Source organism: Bos grunniens, chromosome 10 (genome assembly GCF_055505025.1).
Source record: "Bos grunniens cultivar Pamir isolate PY7600 chromosome 10, Bosgru_T2T1.0, whole genome shotgun sequence".
NCBI lineage: Eukaryota > Metazoa > Chordata > Mammalia > Artiodactyla > Bovidae > Bos > Bos grunniens.
This window is the reverse complement of record NC_141174.1, coordinates 27,956,060-27,978,710: the sequence shown is the minus strand read 5'-3', so window position 1 is coordinate 27,978,710 and position 22,651 is coordinate 27,956,060. Positions and strand designations below refer to the sequence as shown.

Genomic DNA, 22,651 nt, shown 5'->3' with positions numbered 1-22,651 from the left:
ACAGTACATGAACACAGAACTTCCAGGTGTACAAGCTGGATTTAGAAAAGGCAGAGGAACCAGAAACCAAATGCCAACATCCATTGGATCACAGAAAAAGCAAGAAAATTCCAGAAAAACACCTGCTTCATTGACTATGCTAAAGCCTTTGACGGTGTGGATCACAACAAACTGTGGGAAATTCTGAAAGAGATGGGAATTCCAGACCACCTTACCTGCTTCCTGAGAAACCTGTATGCAGGTCAAGAAGCAACAGTTAGAACCATACATGGAACAATGGACTGGTACAAAATTGGGAAAGGAGTACATCAAGGCTGTATATTGTCTCCTTGCTTATTTAAGTTATATGTAGCGTACATCATATGAAAGGCTAGGCTGGATGAAGCACAAGCTGGAATCACGATCGCTGGGAGAAATATCAATAACCTCAGATATGCAGATGACACCCCCCTTATGGCAGAAAGCAAAGAGGAACTAAAGAGCCTCATGATGAAGGTGAAAGAGGAGAATGAGAAAGCTGACTTAAAACTCAACATTCAAAAAACAAAGATCAGGGCATCTGGTCCCATCACTTCATGGCAAAAAGATGGGAAACAATGGAAACAGTGATAGAGTTTATAGTCTTGGACTCCAAAATCACTGTGGATATTGACTGCAGCCATGAAATTAAAAGATGCTTGCTCCTTGGAAGCAAAGCTATGACCAACCTAGACAGCATATGAAAAAGCAGAGACATTACTTTGCTGACAACAGTCCATATAGTCAAAGTTGTGGTTTTTCCAGTAATCATGTATAGCTGTGAGAGTTGGACCATAAAGAAGGCTGAGCCTGAAGAATTGATGTTTTCGAATTGTAATGCTGGAGAAGACTCTGGAACATCCCTTGGACAGCAAGGAGATCCAACGAGTCAATCCTAAAGGGTATCAGCCCTGAATATTTATTGGAAAGACTGATGCTGAAGCTGAAACTCCAATACTTTGGCCACCTGATGCAAAGAGCTAACTCACTGGAAAAGACTCTGATGCTGGGTAAGATTGAAGGCAGGAGGAGAAAGGGATGACAGGATGGGATGGTTGGATGGCATCACTGACTCAATGGACATGCTGCTGCTGCTAAGTCGCTTCAGTCATGTCCGACTGTGCAATCCCATAGACGGAAGCCCATCAGGCTCCCCCATCCCTGGGATTCTCCAGGCAAGAACACTGGAATGGGTTGCCATTTCCTTTTCCAATGCATGAAAGTTAAAAGTGAAAGTGAAGTCGCTCAGTCATGTCTCTTAACGACCCCATGGACTGCAGCCTACCAGGCTCCTCCGCCCATGGGATTTTCCAGGCAAGAGTACTGGAGTGGGTTGCCACTGCCTTCTCTGATGGACATGAATTTGAGCAAACTCCGGGAGGTGGTAAAGGATGGGAAAGCCTGGTATGCTGCAGTCCATGATGTCACAAAGAGTCGGACACAACTGTGCAACTGAACAAGAACAAGTGCCCCATAGAATAGCCCTCTTATTCTCCAATTCCTCATTTGATTTTTCCAGCATAACTGTGCAGAAGCTATGTCATACCAGTGTCAATTGTAGAATTATGTCTGAGGTTAAGAAAAGGCTTAAGGAAAGACAGTGGGAAGTGTCACTTCATTTTATGGAATCTGCTTCTTTCAGTATACTCAGGCCTGCATCTAAAATCACAGAAAGTTTACCTAATCTTTACAAATTCACAAAATTCATAAATCCCATCCCCTCAACCAGATTTTGAAAGCTCACATTTACTCTAGGGGAGCTTTCCCTAACGACATAAAGGGAATTTCAACATTTTTTAAAAAGATCTTCAGTCCAGAATAATTTAAGATTTAAGCATTGTACTGACTCCAGTGGTTTAAGAAATACTAAGAATAACTATAAGAGATAGATGTTAACTGAAGAAAAAAGTACTTTAGAAAGGGATATAGTTATTCTCCTGCAATGTTGTTATTCATCCAATCGATTTGGTCTGGTAACAGTATCTCTCATGTTTTCATGGCATAGAGAATGTAATGGCTTAATTTTCTGAACATATATTGTATCCAAAATATATTTTGAAGAAAGAGAGTGGGAAAAATTGTATTTCGTTTTTTTTTTTTTTTTCTATGTCTCTGCTTTTTCATATGCTGTCTAGGTTGGTCATAGCTTTTCTTCCAAGGAGCAAGCGTCTTTTAAGTTCATGGCTGCAGTCACCATCTGCAGTGATTTTGGAGCCCCAAAATGTAAAGTCTGTTACTGTTTCCACTGTTTCCCCATCTATTTGCTGTTAAGTGATGGGACAAGTTGCCATGATCTTCATTTTCTGAATGTTGAGTTTTGGGGGTTTTTATTTTATTTTTAAATTTTACAATAGTGTATTAGTTTTGCCAAATATCGAAATGAATCTGCCACAGGTACACATGTGTTCCCCATGTATCAAAGGTAGTCAATACACCTGACAATAAGTTTTTGTACCCAAAGCAGGAGGAAATAGACACTCCCTATTGTGTGCCCAATTTACCTACTGGAAAAAGCAAAACAAAACAAAAATTAAGCAAACAAAAGATTCAATGACTTCTGTTCTATATCAAATCAAGAAATTATGGCTATAGTCACACATCTAAGCAATAATGTTGCAGATTACCATTCCAATCCTCTTTTGATTGTGCAATAGATAGCCATAAAAACAAACAAGAGAGAAGAATATTTAATATTCATCCATGGAATCAGCTGCAGAGATCATATACTAAGAAATATAGTGCTTTATCAACACCTTCAGTAAGAATAAAAATAAATATATAGAAAATTATCTGAAGTAACTGATAGGTTATCCCATGTGGTTTATATAATCCCTGCAAAAAGAGCAAATGAGGCACGGATTGTAGGGCACAGCACTAAATGTTACTGCAATTTATGGGCTCTTGAAAGGCCAAAGATTATAATTGGTGGGTAGAATTGAATGTCGGACACTCACTATGACTCAATCATTCATTCTTAACACAGGCAAGAGCATCCTGTAGCCAAAGCGCTTGTGGGAATCCTGGCTCTGCTATTTCCTAGGAATGTGAACTTAATCTCTGTGTTTTAGCAATACGATCTGTAAGGTGAGAAGTTTTGATACCCTTAGCATAGAGCTCTGGTAAGGATTAGATTTGTCAATATATGCTAACACACACAGTCATATTATCATCATCATTATTACTACTACCACCAGTTGTACTCATTATTATTATTACTTTTTTTTTCCACTTATTTTCCTAACATCAATATCTAGAGTTTCCTCCCTCATTCCCCTTTTCCATTTTCAAACCTGTGATTCCATGGGCACAGGTTGTGCAGCTTGATTGGCTTAAATCCATCAGCATATCTCACTTAACCCAAGTCAGAGAGGAACTTGTGAGGAAATACGAAGATATGCAGTCTGCTCCCTAACAGGCTGGGTGACTGAGGAAGTGAACTTACCTCCCTCATGTCTGTGGAGTAGCAGAGAGATGCCAGGGGCCTTTGTGTAGAGGCTATTGTTGTTGTTTAGTCGCTCAGTCATGTCTGACTCTTTGAGTCCCCATGGACTACAGCACCCCAGGCTTGCCTGTCCTTCACCATCTCCCGGACCTTGCTCAAACTCATGTCCATTGAGTCAGTGATGCCATCCAAGCATCTCGTCCTCTGTCATCCCCTTCTCCTCCTGCCTTCAATCTTTCCCAGCATCAGTCTTTTCTAATGAGTCAGCTCTTCACATCAGGTAGCCAAAGTAGTGGAGTTTCAGCATCAGTCCTTCCAGTGAATAGTCAGGGTTGATTTCCTTTAGGATTGACTGGTTGGATCTCCTTGCAGTCCAAGGGACTCTCAAGAGTCTTCTCTAACACTACAGTTCAAAAGCATCAATTCTTCAGCACTCAGCTTTCTTTATAGTCCAGCTCTCCCGTCTGTACGTGACTACTTGGAAAAACCATAGCTTTGACTAGACAGACCTTTGTTGGCAAAGTAATGTCTCTGCTTCTGAATATACTGTCTAGGTTTGTCATAGCTTTGCTTCCAAGGAGCAAGTGTCTTTTAATTTCATGGCTGCAGTCACCATCTGCAGTGATTTTGGAGCCCAAGAAACTAAAGTCTCTCACTGTTTCCATTGTTGCCCCCATCTATTTGCCATGAAGTGATGGGTCCAGATGTCGTGATCTTCTTTTTTTGAGTGTTGAGTTTTAAGTCAGATTTTTCACTCTCCTCTTTCATGTTCATCAACAGCTTGAGGATGGAACTAACCCAGAATTAGGAGGCCAAGAATGGATCCTACTGATAACATTAATCCTGGATTAGTCAAACCCAGTAATAGTAAATCTCAGTTGCTGTTGCTGCTGTTGCTAAGTCGCTTCAGTCAGCGACCCCATAGATGGCAGCCCACCAGGCTCCCCCATCCATGGGATTCTCCAGGCAAGAACACTGGAGTGGGTTGCCATTTCCTTCTCCAATGCATGAAAGTGAAAAGTGAAAGTGAAGTCGCTCAGTCATGTCCAGCTCTTAGCAACCCCATGGACTGCAGCCTACCAGGCTCCTCCATCCATGGGATTTTCCAGGCAAGAATACTGGAGTGGGGTCTCATTGCCTTCTCCACATAAATCTCAGTTACATAACTAAATGGCTTTTAGCTTAAGTTAGTTGGAGTCCAACTATGTTCCCTAGATCTTTTTATGTATTTATAACTATGTTCTAGAGATGTCATTAGTTTGTTTTTATTTAAAAGGCAAAAAATAATTATTTTTTGAGGATTTTTTTATAGTCTACCCAAATAGGGGCTTAAGTGACTTATATCTAGTTCTTAACCATGTGTCTTAGTCTGTTTGGTCTGCTATAACATAATAGTAGACCGCTGTAAACAACAGAAATTTATTTCTCATAGTTCTGAAGGCTAGGCAGTCCAAGATCAAGGTTCCAATAGATTTGGTGTTTAGTGGGAGCCCACTTCCTGGTCCACAGACAGCTGTCTCCTTGCTATGTCCTCACATGGTAGGAGAGGCAAGGGAGCCCTCTTATAAAAGAGTACTAATAAGGGCACTAACACCATTCATGAGGGCTTCATCCTCATGATCTAACCACCTTGCAAGACCCTACTTTCAAACCCCATTACATTGGGAATAAGATTTTCACATATAAATCTTGAGGGGACACAAACATTCAGTCTATCAGTTCAGTCACTCAGTCGTGTCCGACTCTTTGCAACCACATGAATCACAGCATGCCAGGCCTCCCTGTCCATCACCAACTCCCAGAGTTCACTCAAACTCACGTCCATCAAGTCGGTGATGCCATCCAGCCATCTCATCCTCTGTCGTCCCCTTCTCCTCCTGCCCCCAATCCCTCCCAGCATCAGAGTCTTTTCCAATGAGTCAACTCCTCGCATGAGGTGGCCAAAGTACTGGAGTTTCAGCTTTAGCATCATTCCTTCCAAAGAACACCCAGGGCTGATATCCTTTAGAATGGACTCGTTGAATTTCCTTGCAGTCCAAGGGACTCTCAAGAGTCTTCTCCAACACCACAGTTCAAAAGCATCAATTCTTCAGCGCTCAGCCTTCTTCACAGTCCAACTCTCACATCCATACATGACTACTGGAAAAACCATAGCCTTGACTAGATGGACCTTTGCTGGCAAAGTAATATATCTGTTTTTCAATATGCTATCTAGGTTGATCATAACTTTCCTTCCAAGGAGTAAGCGTCTTTTAATTTCATGGCTGCAGTCACCATCTGCAGTGATTTTGGAGCCCCAAAAAATAAAGTCTGACACTGTTTCCACTGTTGCCCCATCCATTTCCCATGAAGTGATGGGACCAGATGCCATGATCGTTTTCTGAATGTTGAGCTTTAAGCCAACTTTTTCACTCTCCACTTTCACTTTCATGCAGAGGCTTTTTAGTTCCTCTTCACTTTCTGCCATAAGAGTGGTGTCATCTGCATATCTGAGGTTATTGATATTTCTCCCGGCAATCTTGATTCCAGCTTGTGCTTCTTCCAGCCTATAGTACCATGTAAAAACAAAAGTATAAGTTTGAACAGAAAATCAACTCGTTATAATCACATGTCTGGAATGCTCCTCCAACATTTCATACCTTTGTTAAGCAGGCATAGACTTTTTAAGCAAGTCCTCTCTTTATGCATTGTCTTAAATACCACATGGCAAGGCATAGTTTACCTAAGACTTCCCCAACCATCTCTCAGGCACTAACCAGGGCTCCTTCATGTGCAAATATTAGAAATACATCCCAAGTTATTTTCAATCAAAATGGGAATGCATTGGTGTATTCAAAAGGGAAATCCAGAGCTGTGTTAAGAATAGCTGGATCCAAGGGCTCAAATTGTGTGACCTTGAATCTGTTTTTCTCTCTATATTTCAGCTGTGTTTCTCTGTAGTATCAATATAATGGTTTAAAGTCTTAGCTCTAGAAGAAAGCTGCCAGACTTAGAAACCTGGATCCACTACTTCTTAGCTGTCTGAAACTAACAAATCACCTGATTTCACTTAGCCTCAGTTCTTTAATCATAGAAATGGAGATAATAATAATGTTCACCTCATAAGTTTTAGGGAAGAATTAAACAGTTATAAAATAAAAACTACTTTATTGCCCTTATTATTATCAGCATCAGGGAGGATCTTTACACCTGGTGGCAAATAATGGCCCCAACAACAAGTTTATGTGATCCTTAGAGAAGTTTTAGGGAAAAGAGCACCTCTTTCCAGAGAGAATCAGCTGAAGCTCTAAAGATAATTCTCATCCACCATTCTTGGATCATATGCCCACTCCTGTAGTAGAACACGGGGTTAGCTCTACATGAGCAACTTGGACTGAGGATAAAAAAGAGCAGAAGGAAAATTGCTATCATCAAATGAAGAAAGATATCTTAGATAGGAAAAAACAACAAATGTCTACTACAGAGCCAACCATACCTTAATTATAAAAATAGTAAATAATAGCTGTAGCTGTTTTATAGAGTGAACAATAACAGTCACAAAAAGGATTCAGCCTGTGGGCCATGTTGTAAAGAAAATCCCTTTATTGTTTAGAAAGTTGGATTTAATAAATACAAAAAGTTCCTTCCAGATTCAATAAGATTGAGATTTGGAAAGATTTTGAAACACAATAAAAATGAAAGTCCAACAGAAATAAATGTTTTGGTACTTGGAGTTTGCTATGTGTTGGAATCAGACAAGAATGTGTCATCAGTGTGGGCATTTTTAAAGGATTATCTTTCTTTGATATGGAAAAGTGAAATAAAGATAGACTAAAAAGTACACCTGAAATTTACAAAAACAAAACTACTTTAAGTGTTGAATATATTGTCAATTTTCCCATTATCATCAGTAAAAATACTATGATTTTATCATACAAAAGTTTCTTTTAGCCTTCCAGAGCAGACAAAGGAGATATGAATCTCACAAAATTAATTATAATTCTTTTAGTTTTCCAAAAAGTGAGGTAAAGTACAAAATAATTACCAAGTATAATATAGTCAAAAACAATACATGCACACTAGAAACCACTATTTAACATTTTTAAAATACCCACAGTGCTTTTAATAAATCAGCACAATAAAGAGTGAATAGAAGAACAACAAAAAAAGAAGATTGCATAAAATTGTCTGGAATTCTCACTTCACAAGAATTCTCCATCTTAACAACTCTTACTGTCAAGGGACTGGTTTTATAGGGCACTCAACCTGAAAACCATGTGTCCATCTACATAATGACTTCATCCATACTGTGCCCAGAGTTGCTAGCATTATAATCATAGAAGACTTTCTCTTCTTTCCTCTCTCCTGGGAATTTTTATAGACTTGTTTGAAAGTGTTTTCTTTCCCCTAACTCTCTTTCCACTTATCCCACTGGGAGCTAGTTTTCAGATCTTGCCTCTCAGTCCCTGTCATGCACAAGCTCTGTGTCTGAGACTTAAGCTGTGATCACATCTCATGCTTAATAGTCTTTTTGTCTCTTTTTTTCTGACACACAATTTTCTGACACACTAATTGACATAAATCAATTAGTACATGGGTGTTCAAAGAAAGACAAACAGATACCTTAAGTCTATAGAGTAGAATTGCGTTTCCTCTGCATTTAGTGTTTCACCACAAGGGGTTGGCTGGTAACCTGCAGGCTCTCAGGAGGACGCATTTTTGTGTTGAATCCAGTCACAACCAAAATGCCTCCTCGTACATAATATATCTTGTATATATTATGTCTTGTATATATCCTGTATCACTTGTTATTGTTGACAGGGACTTCAAGTCCTCAGTCCATGTACATTAATTTTTTTATGTAACAATAATGCATCCTAAGCAGAGGTCAAATTTCAAGTTTTCTAACAGAGACAAAAAATGTACACCAATCTTTCTCATTCTCCCAACAGACCCCACATGCAAAGCAGGCAACAGAAAGGACAAGGCCCAGAGCCCACAGACGTTAAATCTATGGCAGTGACACTGATGCTAGCTCACTCAAACAATGACCAATCCGATGACCTTAGGCTTCTTGGGCCCATATCACTAATCTGTTGAAATAACCATCAAGGATCTTTGTTGGACTCTAAGATGGCTATTTCCAGCAACTATTTCCTGCTCCATGACCTTGATGGATAAACAACCTAATACCACTTCAATCTCAAATTTCTCCATCTTCCAAAATATATCTTTCCAGTCTGTAAGATCAGGAATAAATGTAAAATTTCTTTCTAAACTGTTCTCTTTCTCCAGATTCTCTGGATAGGGGGAATTTCAAAGTTCCCTAACCTCTTAGTTTCTATGGAGGGAGACCAAAACATTAGATCATCTACTGGACTCTTTCTGGAACAAGGCATTGTTTTCAGAATTAAGGTATGCAATAGTGAAACACAAGGTTCTACAAGACCTTTTAGAACTAACACCCCAAAAAGATATCCTTTTCATTATAGGGGACTGGAATGCAAAAGTAGGAAGTCAAGAAACACCTGGGGTAATGGGCAAATTTGGCCTTGGAATACGGAATGAAGCAGGGCAAAGACTAATAGAGTTTTGCCAAGAAAATGCACTGGTCATAACAAACACCCTCTTCCAACAACACAAGAGAAGACTCTATACATGGACATCACCAGATGGTCAACACTGAAATCAGATTGATTATATTCTTTGCAGCCAAAAATGGAGAAGCTCTATACAGTTAGCAAAAACAAGACCGGGAGCTGACTGTGGCTCAGGTCATGAGCTCCTTATTACCAAATTCAGACTTAAATTGAAGCAAGTAGGGAAAACCACTAGACCATTCAGGTATGACCTAAATCAAATCCCTTATGATTATACAGTGGAAGTGAGAAATAGATTTAAGGGCCTAGATCTGATAGAATGCCTGATGAACTATGGAATGAGGTTCGTGGCATTGTACAGAAGACAGAGATCAAGACCATCCCCATGGAAAAGAAATGCAAAAAAGCAAAATGGCTGTCTGGGGAGGCCTTACAAATAGCTGTGAAGATAAGAGAAACAAAAAGCAAAGGAGAAAGGAAAGATATAAGCATCTGAATGCAGAGTTCCAAAGAATAGCAAGAAGAGATAAGACAGTTTTCCTCAGTGATCAATGCAAAGAAATAGAGGAAAACAACAGAATGGGAAAGACTAGAGATCTCTTCAAGAAAATTAGAGATACCGAGGGGACATTTCATGCAAAGATGTGCTCGATAAAGGACAGAAATGGGATGGACCTAACAGAAGCAGAAGATATTAAGAAGAGGTGGCAAGAATACACAGAAGAATTGTACAAAAAAGATCTTCATGACCCAGATAATCACGAAGGTGTGATCACTGACTTAGAGCCAGACATCCTGGAATGTGAAGTCAAGTGGGCCTTAGAAAGCATCTCTACGAACAAAGCTAGTGGAGGTGATGGAATTCCAGTTGAGCTATTTCAAATCCTGAAAGATGATGCTGTGAAAGTGCTGCACTCAATATGCCAGCAAATTTGGAAAACTCAGCAGTGGCCACGGGACTGGAAAAGGTCAGTTTTCATTCCAATCCCAAAGAAAGGCAATGCCAAAGAATGCTCAAACTACCGCACAATTGCACTCATCTCACACGCTAGTAAAGTAATGCTCAAAATTCTCCAAGCCAGGCTTCAGCAATACGTGAACCATGAACTTCCTGATGTTCATGCTGGTTTTAGAAAAGGCAGAGGAACCAGAGATCAAATTGCCAACATCTGCTGGATCATGGAAAAAGCAAGAGAGTTCCAGAAAAACATCTATTTCTGCTTTATTGACTATGCCAAAGCCTTTGACTGTGTGGATCACAATAAACTGTGGAAAATTCTGAAAGAGATGGGAATACCAGACCACCTGACCTGCCTCTTGAGAAATCTGTATGCAGGTCAGGAAGCAACAGTTAGAACTGGACATGGAACAACAGACTGGTTCCAAATAGGAAAAGGAGTCCATCAAGGCTGTATATTATTACCCTGCTTATTTAACTTATATGCAGAGTACATCATGAGAAACGCTGGACTGGAAGAAACACAAGCTGGAATCAAGATTGCCGGGAGAAATATCAATAACCTCAGATATGCAGATGACACCACCCTTATGGCAGAAAATGAAGAGGAACTAAAAAGCCTCTTGATGAAAGTGAAAGTGGAGAGTGAAAAAGTTGGCTTAAAGCTCAACATTCAGAAAACGAAGATCATGGCATCTGGTCCCATCACTTCATGGGAAATAGATAGGGAAACAGTGGAAACAGTGTCAGACTTTATTTTTGGGGGCTCCAAAATCACTGCAGATGGTGACTGCAGCCATGAAATTAAAAGACGCTTGCTCCTTGGAAGGAAAGTTATGACCAACCTAGATAGCATATTCAAAAGCAGAGACATTACTTTGCCAACAAAGGTTCATCTAGTCAAGGCTATGGCTTTTCCTGTGGTCATGTATGGATGTGAGAGTCGGACTGTGAAGAAGGCTGAGTGCCGAAGAATTGATGCTTTTGATCTGTGGTGTTGGAGAAGACTCTTGAGAGTCCCTTGGACTGCAAGAAGATCCACAGTCCATTCTGAAGGAGATCAGCCCTGGGATTTCTTTGGAAGGAATGATGCTGAAGCTGAAACTCCAGTACTTTGGCCACCTCATGTGAGAAGTTGACTCATTGGAAAAGACTCTGATGCTGGGAGGGATTGGGGGCAGGAGGAGAAGGGGACGACAGAGGATGAGATGGCTGGATTGCATCACTGACTCGATGGACGTGAGTCTGAGGGAACTCTGGGAGTTGGTGATGGACAGGGAGGCCTGGCGTGCTGTGATTCATGGGGTTGCAAAGAGTTGGACACGACTGAGTGACTGAACTGAACTGAATAGTGAAACACAGAAGATACATACACACACATATGCACACACCTCAATTGGCCTCTTCTTTCCTAAGACAGAAAAAAGTTTCCATCTGTCTTAGATCTGCAAGTAATCTATTTCTATCAGAATTAGGAGATTTGGGAAAGAAAGAAAATTCCTTCAAGCAAGAAAAATGAAAGCCACTTCTGGAACTATAAAAAGATCATATCCAAGAAGATGTGGCTGATATATGATTATGATATGATATGTGATATGATATGACACAGACACTGGCCAGAGGCCAAGTACAAGTAGCCTGAAAGATTGAAAAACACAAGTCCAGAAGTGTCCCTGGTGGCACTGGACTTGGGGAGGAGCAGTTCCAGTCCATACTTATCCCAGGACAGCCTGTTAACTTTTCGTAGTTCTCTAGTTCATCTTGAGGTTTGGTCCCAGTTGGGGATTTGGGTCAGATCCCCTAAAACTATGCAGCCTTCCTACCTCACACCATACCCTCCACCTCTGGAGGCCTGACTTCCATATTAGCCCCTCAGAGGGCTTTCTCTGGGGCTTCCCAGGTGATGCTAGTGGTAAGGAATCCTCCTGCCAACACAAGAGACATAAGAGATGTGGGTTTGATTCCTTGATGGGGGAGATCCCCTGAAGAAGGATATGGCAACCCACTATAGTTTTCTTGCCTGGAGAATCCCCACGGACAGAGGAGCCTGACAAACTACAGTTCACAGGGTCACTACAATCCATGGGGTCACAAAGAGTTGGACGTGACTGAAGCGACATAGCACGCAGGCACATACAGGCTTTCTCTGGAATGGGAGTGACTCGTGGCTGGGCTGGGCTTGCCAGAATCATGGGAACCACACATATCCCACTTTCCTAGGCCTGGAGTCTTAACAGTCTCCTATGTAGAGGCTAGTCCAGAACCAGAGTATCTGACCCAATTGCATTATTTCCCTGTATAATTTCTAGTTTCAAGCACAAAAAGGAAAAAAAAAAAAAAAAAAGGCAAGGGAGAAAGTCTGGGCTCTTTTATTAAAGTCAGACTAAAACTGGAATCAATCAGAGAAATCAGAATTTTATGCAAAAATACTCTGTCGGCATTTGGGAAAACTAATCTGAAGCCAAAGCTCACAGGACAAGAGGAAGTCAGGGAATTAAGGTCTCTTGGAAAAAGCAGGAAATATCGCCCAGCAAGATTTCACCATGTACTGTTAAGTTTGTGTAACTTGGTGCTTGAGGTAAACCAGATAATTAATGGCTATAAAACCACCACTCAGTTGTTGACATGGCCCAAGATCCTAAAGTACAGGCATCTGGTAAAGAATATTTTAGCAAATGGTCTTCAAACTTCTTTTTTTTTTTTTTTTTTTTTACATATTTACCTTTTCTTACTTTTTTGGGTGAGAACATTTAAGTTTGACACTCTTAAAATTTCAATTATAGAATTCAATGTTATCAACTATAGTCTTTATGTTATACTTTATGTTCTCAGACCTTATTCATCTTTTTTTTTTTTTAAATTTATTCCTTTATTTCTCATGTGTTCCCCATCCTGAACCCTCCTCCCTCCTCCCTCCCCATACCATCCCTCTGGGTCGTCCCAGTGCACCAGCCCCAAGCATCCAGTATCGTGCATCGAACCTGGACTGGCATCTCGTTTCATACATGACATTTCACATGTTTCAATGCCATTCTCCCAAATCTTCCCACCCTCTCCCTCTCCCACAGAGTCCATAAGCCTGTTCTATACATCAGTGTCTCTTTTGCTGTCTCGTATACAGGGTTATCGTTACCATCTTTCTAAATTCCATATATATGCGTTAGTATACTGTATTGGTGTTTTTCCTTCTGGCTTACTTCACTCTGTATAATAGGCTCCAGTTTCATCCACCTCATTAGAACTGATTCAAATGTATTCTTTTTAATGGCTGAGTAATACTCCATTGTGTATATGTACCACAGCTTTCTTATCCATTCATCTGCTGATGGACATCTAGGTTGCTTCCATGTCCTGGCTATTATAAACAGTGCTGTGATGAACATTGGGGTACACGTGTCTCTTTCCCTTCTGGTTTCCTCAGTGTGTATGCCCAGCAGTGGGATTGCTGGATCATAAGGCAGTTCTATTTCCAGTTTTTTAAGGAATCTCCACACTGTTCTCCATAGTGGCTGTACTAGTTTGCATTCCCACCAACAGTGTAAGAGGGTTCCCTTTTCTCCACACCCTCTCCAGCATTTATTATTTGTAGACTTTTGGATCGCAGCCATTCTGACTGGTGTGAAATGGTATCTCATAGTGGTTTTGATTTGCATTTCTCTGATAATGAGTGATGTTGAGCATCTTTTCATGTGTTTGTTAGCCATCTGTATGTCTTCTTTGGAGAAATGTCTATTTAGATCTTTGGCCCATTTTTTGATTGGGTCATTTATTTTTCTGGAGTTGAGCTGTAGGAGTTGCTTGTATATTTTCGAGATTAGTTGTTTGTCGGTTGCTTCATTTGCTATTATTTTCTCCCATTCTGAAGGCTGTCTTTTCACCTTGCTAATAGTTTCCTTTGATGTGCAGAAGCTTTTAAGTTTAATTTTCAAACTTCTTCTAAACTCATACCTATAAACTTTTGAAATTAAAGTATATTCTTAACCACTCTATCAAGACAAGTAGTCACAACTGCATTGACTACTGGACCTATAAGAACAATACTGAATTTACTTTTTTTATTTACTTTTATTACTTTTTTATTTACTTAAAAATTATTTTTTTAAGATTCTAATATTCTGATTCTGATGCTGGGAGGGATTGGGGGCAGGAGGAGAAGGGGATGACAGAGGATGAGATGGCTGGATGGCATCACCGACTCGATGGACGTGAGTTTGAGTGAACTCCAGGAGTTGGTGATGGACAAGGAGGCCTGGCGTGCTGCAATTCATGGGGTTGCAAAGAGTCGGACACGACTGAGCGACTGAACTGAACTGAACTGCATATTCTGATTCAGATAAGTTTTTAATGTTTGAAAAGATTTATTCTCATGTGGACAACATATAATCAGCAGGTTAATAAAATTCTAACTTTTTTGACCATTTTTACTAGGATGTCATAAACATTCTCCCCTATAAATATTCACTTTGGCCAGGGAGGGGATGTGGTCAAGGAACAGTAAATAGCAATGAAACAAGTTTAACTTGAGAAATACAGCATTGGCATGATCCATCTTTGCATGTAATCCAATCCGTCAGGTTGGATTTTGAGTTCAAGGTAAAAGACCCATAACTGGTTGCTTCAGCTCTCTTAAATGTCTGTTAAACTGCAGTCCACGTGGAAATCAGCTTGGACTTAAATATCTGTGTCTGCTGGCACACTGTTTAGGTTTATACACAGATATAGCAAAATTTCATCCAATTTAATTTCCCATTCTTTTCCCAGGGGTTATTTGTAATGGAGGAACACAGACTGGGCAGCCACGTTTGAGAACTCCATATCTGAATTGAGTATTTACTCCATGCCACATTTACTGCTGATCTCAGGTTCAAGGTCAAAGGCAGAACCTCCTCAAAGTTCTGCCAGACATATCATCACATGGTGCTCAAAGTGACCTTACTCATCTTCAGGATGGAGTTGTTGACACTATCAATCACTCCTTTACCTGCACAGATTTTGTTTGGCCACTTGTAATGTTATTACAATTGTATTTTGTAATGTATTATTTTGTAAATGTATTATTACAATTGTAATTTATGTTATTACATATTCCAGATGTTTCACATAAACTCATGAAAATAAAATTATAAATCACATGCAGTTGTAGGTGCCTTCAAATGTTTCAGATTGGCACTAAACATGAAACAATTCAACTTTCACACTTCTTACTTAACCTCAACTAACCTATCTCTGGTTGTTTAAACTATCTCAACTCTTCAGGCTGTTCATCAATATTTAGTTCTCGCCTTCTTGGCACATGGTAGGATCATACTTCTAACCCTCATGTTGGGTAGCATGGGAATGTGACTTGCTTTGACCAATGAATGAACAGAAGTGTCACTTCCAGAGTGAAGCTTTAAGAGTCAATGTATAATAGACTATTATTCAGCCATAAAAAGAACGAGACAATACTATTTGTAGCAATGTGGGTAGACCTAGAGATTATCATACTAGGTGAAGTAAGCCACACAAATATCATTTGATATTGCTTATATGTGGAATTGGAAACAAAGATACAAAACAGAAAACAAACAAGGTTTCTGTTCTACACATGCATTCATTTGATTTTTTGAAGATTCCCCTATTTGTGAACACACAATATTTGTCTTTCTTTGATTTATTTCACTAAGCATAATATTCTCTAGGTCCATCCACATTGCTGCAAATGGCTGAGTTTCATTTTTTGTGGTTGAACAATATTCCATTACATATATATGTATATACATATATATAAACACATCTTCTTAATCCAATCACCTGGCATGGACACTTGGTTTGCTTCCACATGTTGACTATTATAAACAATGCTATTATGAACAATGGGGTACTTGTATCTTTTCCAATTAGTGTTTTAATTTTTTTCCAGATATATACCAAAGAATGGAATTGATAGATCACATGGTAACTCTGTGTCAAACAAGTCTATTGATGCCATTTTTACAACAGCATTACTTTTTAAATAAGGTATATACATATTTCTTTGGCCTTTTTTGGGCTTCCCTGGTAGCTCAGTCAGTAAAGAAACTGCTGCAGTACAGGAGACCCAGGTTCAATCTCCGGGTCAGGAAGATCCCTTGGAAAAGGAAATGGCAACCCACTCCAGTATGGTTGCCTGGAAAATCCTATAGACACAGGAGCCTGGTGGGCTACAATCTATGGGGTCGCAAGAGTCAGACATGACTTAGCAACTAAACCACCACAGCCATGGTAACTCTGCTGCTGCTGCTGCTAAGTCACTTCAGTCGTGTCCGACTCTGTGTGACCCCATAGATGGCAGCCCACCAGGTTCCCCAGGCCCTGGGATTCTCCAGGCAAGAACACTGGAGTGGGTTGCCATTTCCTTCTCCAATGCATGAAAGTGAGAAGTGAAAGTGAAGTCGCTCAGTCGTGTCCAACTCGTCACAACCCCATGGACTGCAGCCTACCAGGCTCCTCCACCCATGGGATTTTCCAGGCAAGAGTACTGGAGTGGGGTGCCATCGCCTTCTCCAATGGTAGCTCTACTTTTACATTTTTGAGGAAACTCTATACTGTTTTTCATAGTGGCATCACCAACATTGTACAAAGGTTCCTTTTTCTCCACTGCCTTACCAACACTTGTTGCTTGTAAACTTTTTATGATAGCCATTCTAACAGGTGTGAAGTGATACCTCATTGAAATGCATGTTATTTTAAATTACTGAGCATTGGGAGTTGCTATAGCACCATAATTTGGTAGAAACACAACAACCTAACCAAAACATCATCTCCTTATAGAAAAGAAATATTGGGACACGAAACACTATGGGAAATGTTACTACAATCCAACACAGAAATATGAGAATATATTGATTCTACAGAAGCATATGTATGTGGATATATACATTATTGATGCATGAGTGAGCGCACATGTGCTCAGTTGTGTTCGACCCTTTGCAACCCCATGGGCTATAGTACTCCAGGCTCCCCTGTCCAAGGAATTTTCCAGGCAAGAATACTGGAGTGGTTTGCCATTTCCTACTCCAGGGGATCTTCCTGACCCAAGAATCAAACCACATCTCTTGCATCTCCTGCACTGGCAGGAGAATTCTTTACAGCCACTCATTAAAACAGACTTCTCACCCGTCTCCTGAAAAAAAAAAAAAAAAAAAACAACCTGCTCAAATCAATTGGATAATAATTGGATAATCTGAATTCTTAAAATCTATTCTCAAAAATCTCAAAGAAACACACAGGTCCCGCACCAAAAACGTACCTGACCCATTTGTCAGAAACACTTGCAGACTTCCACTGCTTTTCTAAGATTGAGTACATTCATCACACTCAGTGCTTCAAAGGGACTTCGCTTTGAGTGACCCAATAACAAATAAATTAGGTGCCAATGGCTCCTTTGTAAGTGAAGAGGACCAGGCTGACCAAGGGGAGAAGACTAAATCAAAAATGGAACTGCTCAGGAAAAAGCAGCGTTTGGAGACCTGAAACAAACCAATAAAGCTGTCCCACATGCTCTCATTTCCACAAGTAAGGGTGAGCCAAGACATGTGTGTTTATTCGCTAATAAGAAGATGCAAACATCCCACATCTGATTGATTTCTTATGTGCTACAACCATAAAAATGTTTGTGTCTGGAATACACGTATGAGTGTTGAGCTCAAATGTGGCAGCTTATAAACCTGATCACACATCTTAAACCTACAATCTACAAGAACATTTCCCTTTGAAACAGTGAAACTCTGGAAGGTTTTCTTCTTTATTGCCAGAACAAATTTCTTACGGTTTCTCATTTAAGTATGTGAAGAACTGTCCAGTTTTAATTTGCAGAGCTTTTAACTGGTGACTCAGTGAGGAATGATGTCATATATTATCCTACAACGGCTGGTGTGGCTCCCTGTGTTTCTGTGGCAGACAGTACTCCGGGGTTTTCATCCTTTCGTCAGCCTCTTCCCAGCCAGCCACAGGCAAACAGGCTCTCCAGCCCTGGATGAAACAGGAAGTCTGACAGCTTGAGTCTGCAGTGGGACCCCTAGAGTTTTCCCACTCCATGTCCTGGCAGCGTTCCCCAGAAGTACAAACACACACACACAGAGCTCCCATTGTTGCAGCCTTCTCCAGCCCACTGATCCTAATATGGAATGCAGCAGGAAACCCATGATTTCCTGACACTCGGCAAGCTGGAGGAAGCAAGGAAAAACTCCATTAAAAAAGCCCAGCTTTCCTCCATGTTAGATGTGAAGTGGAAAATGGGGAAGATTTAGCAAAATTCCAGTGAGTTCCCTCAGGCTTGGAGAACAGGGGACCAGAGAGAAACCCTCGAGCTGTTGAAATTTCTAGACTCCCAGGAATGCCCTTGAATTCGGTGAAGATGAGGATTTCTTAACTTGAACTGATGGGGGAAAGGGACAGATGCTTTTAATCACTCTCCCCAGTGCGTTACCTGTCCTGATCAGTATGGTAAGTGAGAGGGCATGTGCCAGCCACCTTGGACGAGTCTGCAGGATCCCAGTTACTCCGAGTAAGGCAGAGTGATCTCAAGCCTGCCGCGGGCTTCATGGGCTTTGGAAGAAGTGGGAGAAGCAACAACCACAGCACAGTCACAGCAGCTGGAGCCGCGAGCATGAACTGCCAGGAGGGAAATGACAGCAGCTGCGGCTGCGGTGGCCACGAGGAGAAAAAGATGCTCAAGTGTGTGGTGGTGGGGGACGGCGCCGTGGGCAAGACCTGCCTGCTGATGAGCTACGCCAACGATGCCTTCCCCGAGGAATACGTGCCCACTGTGTTCGATCACTACGCAGGTAAGAAAAGTGGGAAACCCACCCCTGCGAACGGGTCACAAGGTGTGGGAGGTAACATCCCTGCTTCAGAGGGGCCTGGCTTATCTCCATTGTCAGTACTGGGTGCAGGCCTGGCGGAAGCCAGGTAGCTGGGCGTCACAGCAACCAAGGTCTTTGCTGTTGTTAGAACAACCTGTATATCACTTTTATTGTAACCCTTTTCTCTGCTTTAACCAAATGAATAATGCTGGGGAAATACGCTGAATTGCCGTCTAGACTTTGGGGCTACAGATGTTACTTAATATTTGCCTGAAGATTCATCAACTTTCTTTACTGTGAACATTATAAAATGTAGTGTAATTGCATCTCAGTTCTTTTTACCTTTTTTTTTTGTACTGGGGTATAGCTGATTAACAATGTGGTGCGTCACAATTCTCTTTTACAAAAAAAAAAGAAACCCACTAGTTGCACAACCGGTGAAAGGAGTGTTCTTGCCACTTCTCATATATTCACCCCATGCCATTTATAAATGAAATGCTGAAATTAGTAGCATTAGAACATTCATTTTTCCATAACAATTGGTGCTATCCTGATGTACTTTCATTTTCCTGTGGAAGTAGATTGAAGAAAAAGTATTCAAAGATTTTAAATATGTTAGGCAATCTGTATTTTGAATTAAAAGAGGTTTTTAATCAATATGTTTTAAAAGTAAAAAATAAAGATTAATATAAAATTTCTTAATTATTTCAACGTATGTCCCGAAAGCACAAAATATGGCATAAAATATTTTAAGGTCTGACAGTTAAGATAGTGTAGTTACAACTTAATTCTTTTGGTTATATTGAGTGTTCCAAAGTTTCTCATGTGATCGCTTATCTAATTTTTTCCACTTTGACTCTTATTTTTCTCTTAACTCTAAAGTAAATCCGATTAAACTTTTTAAAAGCAAATTCATAAAATGCTTCAATTTACAATAGCCTAGATTTTACAACTTTTTGGAATATGATAAACTGCTTGATCACTATAAGATCAGCTTGAGGTACCAGAGATTTGAGATTTTGTGATAGGGAAGTTTCTCTTCTTCACTTTGGCTTTGGGTCCAGAGCAGCGGAGGGGAAATAGCCCACAGGAAACCTGTTTGAGTGCTGGCTTTGCTGTGGGGCTATTTGAAATCCTTTCTGTAGAAAGTAGCTTCTTTTCCAGAACTAAACAATCACCTACGTCTCCTCCTCCTGCTAGATGTACCTGATTTATGACACTATGACATAGCAGACAGGGAGAAAACCACAGTGAAAATAGTATCCACTCCCTAGCAGGTTTTTCTATATTTGTAGAAATTAGGAGCAAATTTGAATGCTAATTCCCTTAAGCTTTTCTGAAATTATAGTGGCTGTGCCCAAAGAAGGGTTTCCCTGGTGGCTCAGACGGTAAAGAATCTGCTTGCATGTGGGAGACCTGAATTTGATCCCTGGATTGGGAAGATCCCCTGGAGAAGGGAATGGCAACCCACTCCAGTATTCTTGCTTGGGAAATCCCATGGACAGACAAGCCTGGTGGGCTACAGTCCATAGGGTCACAAAGAGTCAGACATGACTGAGCAACTAAGCACATACACATACATGCCCAGAGGAGAACCTTTGAATGAGAACAGAAAAAAGAGAAGTGCAGATAGACTTTCACTCGGAGGAGAAAAAAAAATCTAATTGTAAGATTAGGTCTGCAACTTAAGAAGATTATTAGGATCTTGACCTTAAACATCTTAGCAAAGGTTATTTATTCTACATTTGCTTTCTCCCAGGCTAGGGAACTGGCAGATTGTTGTTATCATTCAGTCACTAAGTCCTGTCCAGCTCTTTGTGACCTCTTGGACTGCAGCATGCCAGGCTTCCCTGTCCTTCACTATTTACCGGAGTTTGCTCAGATTCATGTCCAATGAGTCAGTGATGCCATCCAACCATCTCATCCTCTGTCATCCCCTTCTCCTCCTGCCCTCAATCTTTCCCAACACCAGGGTCTTTTACAATAAGTTGGTTCTTGGCATCAGGTGGCCAGAGTATCAAAGTTTCACCTTCAGCATCAGTTCTTCCAATGAATAGTCAGGGTTCTTTCCTTTAGGATTGACTGATTTGATCTCGTTACAGTCCAAAAGACTGCCTAGTTTCAAAAACTGCTAACAAAAAAAAATAGAACCCACAAGGTTTCGAGTGCTTTTAAAAATTGCATGTTCATGGGACTTCCCTGGTGGTCCAGTGGTTAAGAATCTGCCTTGCAATGAAGGGGACTCATAGGTTGGGGAGCTAAGATCCCACATGCCGTGGCCAACTAAGCCCATATGCCACAACCAGAGGGCCCGCAAGCTTCACTGAAAGATCCAACTTGCTGCAACTAAGAACCAATGCAGCCAAATTTAAAATAAGTAAATAAATAATTTTAAATTACATATCCCATCTCCAGCTTTTGGGGGAACCAATTACAGCACAGTGTCAGAAATAAAAAGGATAAAACTGTCTTTAGAGGTAAAATCAGCCTATAAAAAACATCAGAGAGGAAACAAAGGCTGGACTACCTCTAGATTTCACCAGGAACAAATTATTTTGTTTCAGTTGTATACATACTTGCTGGTATTTGAGCATTAAAGATCCTAGATTTTGGCTATTCCTTGCTTTAGCTCTCAAGATATCACAGCCACTATTACCAAAGCAATACTTTGCTCATAGTTCAGTTCAGTTGAGTCGCTCAGTCATGTCTGACTCTTTGTGACCCCATGAACCGCAGCACTCCAGGCCTCCCTGTCCATCACCAACTCCAGGAGTTTATCCAAACTCATGTCCATTGAATCGGTGATGCCATCCAACCATCTCATCCTCTGTCATCCCCTTCTCCTCCTGCCCTCAATCTTTCCCAGCATCAGGGTCTTTTCAAATGAATGAGCTCTTCATATCAGGTGGCCAAAGTATTGGAGTTTCAGCTTCAACATCAGTTCTTCCAATGAACACCCAGGACAGATCTCTTTTAGGATGGACTGGTTGGATCTCCTTGCAGTCCAAGGGACTCTCAAGAATCTTTTCCAACAGCACAGTTCAAAAGCATCAATCCTTCGGTGCTCAGGTTTCTTTATAGTCTGAATGCCATAACCTTAGATTTCTGAATGTTGAGCTTTAAGCCAACTTTTTCACTCTCCTCTTTCACTTTCATCAAGAGGCTTTTTAGTTCCTCTTTACTTTCTGCCATAAGGGTAGTGTCCTCTGCATATCTGAGGTTATTGATATTTCTCCTGGCAATCTTGATTCCAGCTTGTGCTTCTTCTAGCCCAGTGTTTCTCATGATCTACTCTGCATATAAGTTAAATAAGCAGGATGACAATATACAGCCTTGATGTACTCCTTTTCCTATTTGGAACCAGTCTGTTGCTCCATGTCCAGTTCTAACTGTTGCTTCCTGACCTGCATACAGGTTTCTCAAGAGGCAGGTCAGGTGGTCTGGTATTCCCATCTCTTTCAGAATTTTCCACAGTTTATTGTGATTCACACAATCAAAGGCTTTGGCATAGTCAATAAAGCAGAAATAGGTGTTTTTCTGGAACTCTCTTGCTTTTTCAATGATCCAGCAGATGTTGGCAATTTGATCTCTGGTTCCTCTGCCTTTTCTAAAACCAGCTTGAACATCTGGAAGTTCATGGTTCACGTATTGCTGAAGGCTGGTTTGGAGAATATTGAGCATTACTTTACTAGCGTGTGAGATGAGTGCAATTGTGTGGTAGTTTGAGCATTCTTTGGCATTGCCTTTCTTTGGGATTGGAGTGAAAACTGACCTTTTCCAGTCCCGTGGCCACTGCTGAGTTTTCCAAATTTACTGGCATATTGATTGC

At 40.7% G+C, this 22,651-nt stretch overlaps 1 protein-coding gene and 1 long non-coding RNA gene across 5 annotated transcripts in view; one reads left to right on the top strand and one right to left on the bottom strand.

The window, feature by feature from the left end:
* The window catches only part of LOC147364210 (uncharacterized), a 151,492-nt gene that overhangs the window by 30,151 nt on the left and 98,690 nt on the right, over nt 1-22,651 (bottom strand). The window lies entirely within an intron of this gene.
* RHOJ (ras homolog family member J) overlaps nt 18,163-22,651 on the top strand; it is a 105,712-nt gene continuing 101,223 nt past the window's right edge. For all 3 annotated transcript variants that reach the window (XM_086318915.1, XM_086318914.1, XM_086318912.1), the window contains exon 1: nt 18,163-18,804. In XM_086318915.1, coding sequence (XP_086175041.1) covers nt 18,561-18,804 — 244 coding nt within the window. In that variant the 5' untranslated portion in view covers nt 18,163-18,560. The remainder of the gene's footprint in view (nt 18,805-22,651) is intronic.